Source organism: Rosa chinensis, chromosome 3, assembly GCF_002994745.2.
Source record: "Rosa chinensis cultivar Old Blush chromosome 3, RchiOBHm-V2, whole genome shotgun sequence".
NCBI classification, from domain to species: domain Eukaryota; kingdom Viridiplantae; phylum Streptophyta; class Magnoliopsida; order Rosales; family Rosaceae; genus Rosa; species Rosa chinensis.
The window spans coordinates 38,317,074-38,326,486 of NC_037090.1; the positions used below are offsets into that span (position 1 = coordinate 38,317,074).

The 9,413-nt window shown below is 36.0% G+C and overlaps 1 protein-coding gene across 1 annotated transcript; it reads right to left on the reverse strand.

Annotated features, from left to right (window-relative positions):
- Nucleotides 1–5,853: 5,853 nt before the first annotated feature.
- On the reverse strand, nt 5,854–6,591 carry LOC112191703 (heavy metal-associated isoprenylated plant protein 21). Its single transcript, XM_024331106.2, has 3 exons — nt 6,509–6,591; nt 6,211–6,286; nt 5,854–6,143 (listed from the first exon to the last, which is right to left on the reverse strand). The coding sequence occupies exons 1-3, from the start codon at nt 6,578–6,580 to the stop codon at nt 5,854–5,856; spliced, it is 438 nt and encodes a 145-aa protein (XP_024186874.1). The 5' UTR covers nt 6,581–6,591.
- Nucleotides 6,592–9,413: the final 2,822 nt, after the last annotated feature.

Sequence of the window (9,413 nt, forward strand, 5' to 3'; positions counted from 1 at the left end):
CTTCCTCTTTAGGGCGAACATATGGACCAGAACGTCCAGAATTGTCCCTATCTTTAGGGTTTCGCTCCTTGCGTCCTCCATTGGGGGCGCGACTATAGTTAGACTCCGGAATAGGCTTAGTTCCCACGGGTCTAGCATTATAGTTCTTCACAAGGATATTATCGTGCTTTTCAGCTACGTTCATGGCGCCAATGAGCTCATGAAACCTTGTGATACGTCCTGCATTTACATCAATCCGATAATTCTTTGAAATCATCAGTGCAGAGACGGGGAAGGTAGAGAGAGTCTTCTCGATCAACATCGTATCAGTTATGGCTTGGCCACAATACTCCATCAGAGACTTGATACGAAGAGCTTCCGAGTTATAATCAAGCACATACTTGAAATCACAAAAGCGGAGGCTATGCCATCGCACTTCTAAATCAGGAAGCAGGGAGTCACGAACGTTGCCAAATCGCTGCTCTAGTTCTACCCATAGCTTTCTTGGGTCTTCCTCATTGAGGTATTCATTTTGGAGCGCGTCATTCATGTGTCTTGTCATGAGAATTATGGCTTTAGCTTGTTTTGCTTCAAAAGCAGTAGCTTGCTCAATGGAGAGCACGTTCTGACTAGGCTCTTGGATGGTTTCCAGAATTCCATCAGCCTTAAGATGTTGGCGCACATCTCGGACCCACCTATGGTATCCAGCGCCAGTTGTCTCGAGTGGAACAAAGTTCAACTTGTTCAGGTAACTCATCCTGAAAAACAACACAAGATTAGGGTTAGTTTCGGAGCGAAAAAGGCTACCACGAAAAACTATTAAATTTCTGAGCGTAGTCGCTTCCAAGAAATTAGGAATTTTCTGAGCGTAGTCGCTTCTAAGAAAATCCGATTCCAAGAGGGGTTTTGGATTAGATCGAAACGACGATGTACATGGTCAATCGTTTTCTTCTCAACAAACTCTAAGTTTGGAGGACTCTACAAGCTCTAAGCTTGGAGTAAGCACGAACCCCCACAGTTCGGCTATTGGTCTCCCCTATGTAGAGAAAGGGGGTAGAAGAAGGGATGTTGGAAGTCCCCGAGAAAAGAAGAAGAAATTGAAAGAAAAACTTCAAAAACGGGAACTTTTAGAAAAGTTTACCTTAAAAGATGGCCGGGGAAAAATGTCACCGAAAAGTACTGTAGCATCGGTACTGTAGCAACCGGAAACACTGTAGCACGTTACTGTAGGTGACCGAAAAGTTGTCCAGAAAAGCCCCCGGAAGTCGGTCGGAAAAGTTGCCGGGGGGTACTGTAGCACCGTGGTACTGTAGCTGCAGAGGTTTCTGGGATTTGAAGGCTACGATTATAGGGTTTCAGGGTTAGAGCTCGTGCTGATAACGTGTTGTAGAGAAACTGAATTTGGGAGAAATTTCTGTGTATTCTCATTGATAATAGGGGCCTCTTTATATAGAGGATTACAATGCATAGAATCTCAATCATACAAGGAAAGTAATTCTACATTGATTAGGATTCTAGATCCTTCTAATTAAATCCTATTACCACTAGGTCAAGTAACCTAGAGTTTGGGCTAAACACAAATTAGGTTTTCCTTCAACAAATTTATTATTATTATTATTTTTTTTTGCATTTTTTTAAACTCTTTTTCACACCCATTATCTATTAAAACCCTTCTCAAAAATAATAATAAATTTTTTTTTTTTTTTTAACCCTCTTCCGGTTACCATTACCCATTAAAACTCTTTTTCATCGTTGATTTTCATTAAATCGAACTATCAAAAGTTACTACATATTGGGCTCACAATTCTCAAAAAAAAAAAAAACTTTTTTTTTTCTCTTCTAACCGGGCTTGATGGGTTCCATCGTGCAGCCCTTTTCCGCCCGTTAACTAACGGGTTGGCAGCCCATTAACATGTTAAGTTATCGGGCGGAAATAAATGGGTTTTTAGCGAGCGGTTAACGGGTCATGGGCTGACGAAATTGTTGAGAGTTTGAGACGCTCCATAATTCAAAGATGGATCGAAGATCGAATTGAGCACATTGTGTAAAAAAAAAAAAAAAAAAAAAAAAAAAAAAAGGTCAATTATATATGAGGTCATTTTTGAATGCCATTAATCGTAAAGCCACCACATTAAAAATTCTCTTGAATTTTAGATATAAAAAACCAACACTTTTAGAAAAATGTCACAAGAATAAAAAGCCACCAATCACTTCATTTTCTCCTCTTCGGCATCCTTCGTCAAACTTTGGCAAGGTCTCTGATGACTTCCGGCAAGGTTTGGCGAACTCTGATAAGGCCTCTGGCGAATTCTCGTGAGGTCACAAAAGCAATTTTGACTAGCTTTTGGTGCTATTCTCAGCAACAACAAAAGCTACTCAGACCAACATCAAAAGCTACCTACACTAAAAGTTACTCTCACCAATACTAAAAGCTACTCCCACCATCACTAAAAGTTAATCTCATCATTGCCAAAAACTACTCCTACCAACACTAAAAGTTAATCTCATCATTGCCAAAAACTACTCTGACCAACACAAAAAATTACTCTCACCAATACTAAAAGTTACTCCTACCAACACCAAAAGTTACTGTAATTCTCAATTGTTGTGAAAACGTGAAAGAATCTCCACCAAAACTCCACAGGGACTAACTAATGAATGCCCTAGAGGCTCCTGTATTTAACCTCTTGTACTTCTTTTTTATGAAAAAAAAAAAAAAAAAAAAAAAAACCTTCACAGTGACTAATTAGCAAATTTACCCAAATTGATTAGCGCTCTCTCTCTCAAGAAAACATACTCTCCTCTTGTCTTAGGGCTTTTTTAAAAAAAAAAACTGCTGCTGCTGTGTTGTGAGAATAATTAGTTGTGAATCAAAACAGTTTCATATTTGGTAAATAATATTTTTAAAAGTGTTGTCAATACATAAAACAACTTCAGAGCGTGTTTTGATCCACAACAGCTTCTAAAAGCAACCTCTGAGCTGCTTCTAAAATCTGCTGCCAGTGACCTATAACTTTCAATTAAAGCTGCTTTTTATTTGTTTACCAAACACATTAAAATCTAAAACTTTAAACAAATGCTGATTTTTTTTAAAAGCGAAGCAATCCCAAACGGGGTCTTAGACGACTACTAATACATGCTCTCATTTTCGCTCTCTTTCAATACCAAGTCCTCTAGAATCAATCAAATCAGATACGGTGTCACTTATTGAGATCAGAGCAAAAATACAGCTATAGAGGAAGATAAAGGTGCTCTGGTGCAGTGTCTGATTGAGATAGTCAACAAAATAACTTTGATCTCCGATTATAGATGAACGGTGAAGAAGCAGTACTATTATTTGGCGAGAAGGTTGAAGCTATTGACTCCAACGACATGATCGGTGATCTGATCGCCCCCATCTGAGCCCGAGCTCCATCTCTAGCTCAGATCAGAATCTAAGAGAGAAATTTGGGTCAGATTCTCGATCATAATGGTTTCGATTTGGGGTTTGGGCTTGGAATTGGATTCGCGGGAACACTGTGAATGGAGGAGGATTGAGAACCGCGACTTGGAGTTTAGAGAGAAAGTTGGTTTTCTTAGGTGGAAGGGTAAAATAGTCAAATAGTCAGGTATGGAACAATTTGAGTATGCAACTGACCTTATATAAACTAGGACAATTCTTAAGTTCACCCCTGGGTGAACAATATTCACCCTCTATTGCAATTAATGCATTTTAACTTTATAATTTTCTAATCCAACCATTCATCCTGCATAACACATAAAAAGATTAGCTCTATAAAAAATCAATCAACTTGAAGAGCTTTTAGCTAGTCATTTCTATGAAATACATAGACGATTCATCATAATAGTAGTAAGTGTTGTTAGAACCATCCATTTATTTGATTCAATTAGATAATTAAATGATTTCTTATTCGATTGAATTTTTACAGAGATGGTCTTTAAAAGCTAATTTAAGATATGAACCGTTGGATGATAAATTTATTAAGTAAAAGTATGTTAATCGACAATAGAAGTGAATATGCTCGTTCACCCCAAGGCTGAACCTAAGAATTGTCCTATAAATTATATAAAAAATTTGAGTAAAAGAATAAGGTATATCTATACTAAAAATCAAACGTGAATTCACTATTCATTAATGTTCAATGAAAAGTGAAGTGACAGTTTTGCCCTCTTTTCTTTGTTCTTTAATGTTTTTGTCCCTCACTGCTGTCCTGATCCTATCACGCCATCTGGCCTCCATGTTTGGTATTTCAGATAGAAAGAGAGGGAGGGTTGGATTTTGATCACCGGTTTGATCCACATAGAGAGAGAGAGAGAGAGAGAGAGAGAGAGAGAGAGAGAGAGAGAGAGAGAGAGAGAGAGAGAGAGAGAGAGAGAGAGTCTCATCGGATCATAGGATCTTTATCAAGCAGCTAAGAGAATTTTTTATTAGGTCATTTTTCCAATTGCAAGTAACCTAATTTTTCATATGGATTCCCAGCTTTAGCTTACTTTAAATTTGACTCCTTACATCTGACTACTGAGTATTCGTGTTTATAGTTTGCTATGGTTTTGGGTATAAGAGGATGTACAATAAAACATATAATTAGATGAATACATAATTGAAATTTTCTGTTAGAATGGTTTATAGCTCCTTTACTATGCGTAATTGGGAAAATTGATGTTATTCATATGCTTTGTGTACTCTTGCTTTAGTTTTTTTTTGTACTCTTAATGTATGGTTTAGGTTTAGCCCTCCTTTATCTATGTCATGATGAGTTGGACTTGGAATATAGAATTGGAGAATTTGTATTTCAATTTATGGGAGCCCTTCTAATGAGGACCACTCATGCATACATAAACATCTAACGGTTGATTTGTCATAATGTAATCGAAAAGTGGGTCTTCCAAACCGTTATTTAGAAAGTCCTCAACTAATCCTCATTTTAGTAGTCCTCATTAGAAGGGCTCCCTTCAATTGATATTATGGCATGAGTATGGTGGAATACTCATTGCTTAATTCTATTTCCATTTCAGATTCTCTCAATTGTGGTTCTCCGATCACTCTTAACTCTGGTGATTCTTCTCTTGAATGTCGGGTAGTATTTAAAATTGTTTCGCAAGGTATTGTTATCAAAAGTACTTTTTTATCTTATACTTATGGTAATAATTGATAGAGAGTTACAATTGATGACAAAACTTAATGCGCCAAATTTCGGTTACTTGTAACCTTAAGGAAATCAGGATTGAAATCGAGAAGTATGATGATTAAATTATACACCTTCTTTCTTCTTTATGCCTAGGAAATAATCAATGCAATTACAAGTAATGGATTTAGCTTTCTTTTCAGCCTTTAAATGTTAAGTAGAGACCTGACAAAACATGGAAAACATCATTTGAATTAATAATCATCATTTTATATGATTTCAAATTTGAGAGGAAAATCTTGAACTCCATAGTGGTCCTATGGTGTTATGCATTCCATCATTCTATCTATCTATCTTACTTTTATTTTATTTTTCGTCATTGAAATTACTTAATCTAATTTTTAAATAAAAATCTCAAAAAAAACCTTTGCTTTCAAAATCCATATGTTTTCATTTTATTTGTTTATGCAAATGATTTTCAATGACCTAAAGCCATATGATTCATAGCTAGTTCTTAATCTCCATATACGATAAACCGCAATGTAAATATATACTTTCCAACTTTAATGATCGTGTTTGTTGTTCTACATTAGATAAGTTGATAACACACTCAAATCAATTGAGCCAAACATTTGATGTCCATTGACATTTAGAATTTGATTTATTCAAACTCTGGAATCAAGTAGTCAACTATGGTATGATTGATTAAGAAGGAAATTAAAGGCAAGTTGTTTGATTTTGTAAGATTCTACATTATAGAACAAGCATTTACATTGACATCACTGAAAAATGAGACAATGTTGTTGTCAGATGCATCAGAGGCCGGAAAAGCAAATGTATTCTTAACGTGACCTGGTGGTGCCCTTTTGTCGTAGGCTCCGGAGGCGTGTGGATAATGGACAAGATGTTGAGGGATGTATGGCCAAATTTCAGCTCTTTTGCCCGTACTCTTAACTCTCTTCAAAACCCTGTTTGCTTCCACATACCCGTTTACAATTACCCGACTTTGTTTTCGGTTCACCTCCACACTTTCTACACCTGCGTACTATTAGTGCATGGTTTGTTGACTATAGATGTAATTGGAGAGAGACAGAGAGACAGAGACCTTTCATAGTCGAAACAGCCTTCTTAACTTTTCTTTCATAGCCATCACAATCCATTTTGACATTGATCTCACCTTTCTGGGAATCAATGGGAAAACATAATCCATGTTTCAGCAGACAACTCCTCAGAGGAAACTAGCTATGGCATCTGCACCTATTCTATTGATACATCATACATATATGCAGATAGAGTGGAATTAAAGCTGGGGAGGAGAACTAGTACAAGGATGAAGTGTTTAATTTCATGATTCTAGTCATTCTACTATTGCCCAATTGGTATGTAATAATTATGATGAGTACCTGCATTGTTTTCCTCTTGGTCCTTGTTCTAGTGACAGTGCAAAAGTTGGAAAGATAATTAAGAGCACCCATTAAGCAAAGAGTAGAGATGATTGATTGATACACTCCAACTCTGAGAGTTGGTATTTATATGACTAAATTACAAGGAGATTTGTTGCTTATTGGCTAGAATTTTAGAGTCAAATAGAATGCTCCATAAAGCATTGGCTAGAAAACATTGGTTAGAATCTTCAGTCTAATAAAATGCCCACAAAGCATCGGCTAATAAACACTGCTTTTGCTCTGGGTCTAATTTATTATACATCAGTTTGGTTAGTGGGAATAATTGTAAGTTTGCTTTTTGTAAATTTATTTAGATTATAACCCCAATTATAGCTTGCTTTTAAATTACTAACTTTATATCCATGCGATACAAGTGTTATTGTTGAAATAAGGAGATAGGGCTGTAAATAGGCTCGATACAGCTCGTGTTCGACTCATATTCGGCTCGATTTTAGCTCATTCGGCTTGTGTTCGTAAGATAAATGAGCCGAGCTTGAGCTCAATAATAAGCTCGACAAAATAACAAGCCGAGCTTGAACAATAATATATTCGGCTCGTCTAACTCGTGAGTAGCTCGAGTTTGTTAAAACTCGACTCATGAAAATTTATAATATAAATAAAAATATAATTTTCTATTCTCCAATTGGAATTTATTGGAGTAGCTCGAGTTTATTATCTTCCTTTTCAATTGGAAAAGAATCTGAGCATTTAAGTAAAACATATTACAATAAAGTCAAAAGAGATTTGTGTGATGGTTAGTCATCAAATTTGGATTATTATTTTAAATTTACTTTCTTCCTTTTTAATTTTTTTTTTTTTAATTTAGAGTTAAATGAGCCAAGACAAGCCTGTTCAAACTCGAGCTCGTCCAATAAATTGAGCCGAGCCGAGCCTAGCTCGAGCTTAAGAAAAATATTCAAGCCGGGCCGAGCTTGATCATGGAAAAAAAATTTCAAGCTTTAGCCCGACTCGAGCTCAATAAAAAATCAAATAAGCCAAACATGATCACCTTGGTATTAGCTCCGGCTCGGCTCATTTACACCCCTATGAGGAGAATGTGAAAGTTTTCTTCTCACTCACTTTCTCAATTTTATGTTTTTTTTTAAATTTTATTTTATATTTTTATTTAATAAAGGAATGATGCAGTCGCCCTCAAACCTTAATTAATGAAACTGTCAAATACAAGAGGAGAACAATGAGTCTAACTCCTGATTACAATAAGCATTTAGAGAACATGTTGAAATGATATCACAAGTCTCAACCGAAAACATGTATTCAACCAGGCACCAACTAGCAAAGAGTGCTCTTCTAGCTACTCTATTTGTTTTAACATAGTGGTGACATAACTGACAAAATTTGTTGAAGCCAGTTACACCAAACCGCAAGCCTTTTTTTATAGTATAGATAAATGGAAAAGGATGGATAGTTTTAAGGGACAATGAGGGAAAACTGGATTTCAACCACATGCATTAAATTTAAAAACAGAAATTATAACAACTTAAAACTGTCAATTAGAAGTTTATTTCAGTCTGCATGTGACAATTAGAAATTGATTTTCAAACCAATAAACTTTTTATTGTCAAAGAATAAACTTTTCATTGTCAAAAAGTGATATCAATTCCAATTTCTTTTGTATTAAGTAGTTTTTTTTTTAAATGGATATTTATATAATTAGAGTTAATAGTAATTAAAAAAGGGGCTAGAGTGTAACATGTACTTGAATAGGACAACAGATAAGAATCCCGAAACTCTATCAAGTAAATGCAACTCATTACAAATCTGTTTTGAATTTGCTATTATCTTATAAACAAAAAACAACTCAGTGTCTCCTAGGGGGAAAAAAATTGACTAGCCTCCCATTAGCTTGTAGGTCATTGTGGTACTAATAGAACACCTTCCTAGCAAACAAATAGGAGCAACCCTTTACCCATAAGCTGCTTGAAAAAAATTAGTCTTATCCCAGATAATTACCAACTCCGATAGAAATCATGATCTGAACACGATTGGCCTTAGACCATATATCAACTCAACTGCTCAAGAATGTCTATTTTTTAGGCCAGGCCTGCCCAAATCACTAAGTAATAAGTGAGGGTGGCACGGCACCCTCCTTGAAAGCCCATGAAATCGACCCAGATAACCCAAATTTGAGTCCAGGCCCCAAGGCCCAACCCCAAACACAAGCGAAGCTAGCAAAAGCACTGGCCATCTTCTGCCCACCTATCATCACCGCCGTCAAGATTTCCAGCAAAACGCCACCCCTACTCTTCTTCTTACATCAAATCAACGAGCACTAACATTGTACTTGTCACCTCTATCCTTACCAGATCACCAAACAAACCCAGCCAATCCTTGCCGCATTCTTACCGACGGCACAACAAGAAGCCACAACTACTAGATCTAACGGAGTCTGAAGAAGTCCTTAAAGATTCAGGATTTCTTGTTTGTATTCAGTAGTTGTTCAATAGTAATATAGTTACTGTCGGATTTGTGACTTTGTAATAAAGTTTATCCTTCGACGATAAGCTAGTTATTGTTTGACAATAATAGACAGCATAAACACAATTAATTGAAGCAAGGGCAAAAAACATGATTAGGAAACATCGGACCTTGAACAAATTTTCAACCAACCTTGTTCGTAAGGAAACATAAATCTACTTGGAAAGGCTTTTGAATTTATTGACCTGCTTGGGAATTCTATAAAATAAATTAAATTATAATAATTTGTTTTTCAAAACTTGCAAAGCTCCTTTAGATATACTGTGGCTATTTTGTTTTAATAAAGAAAAGCCACATATTCGCATGTCACTTTACGCATCATAAAAGAGAAAAGTGCTTTATTCAAGAGAGAGAGGAAAAAAAAAAA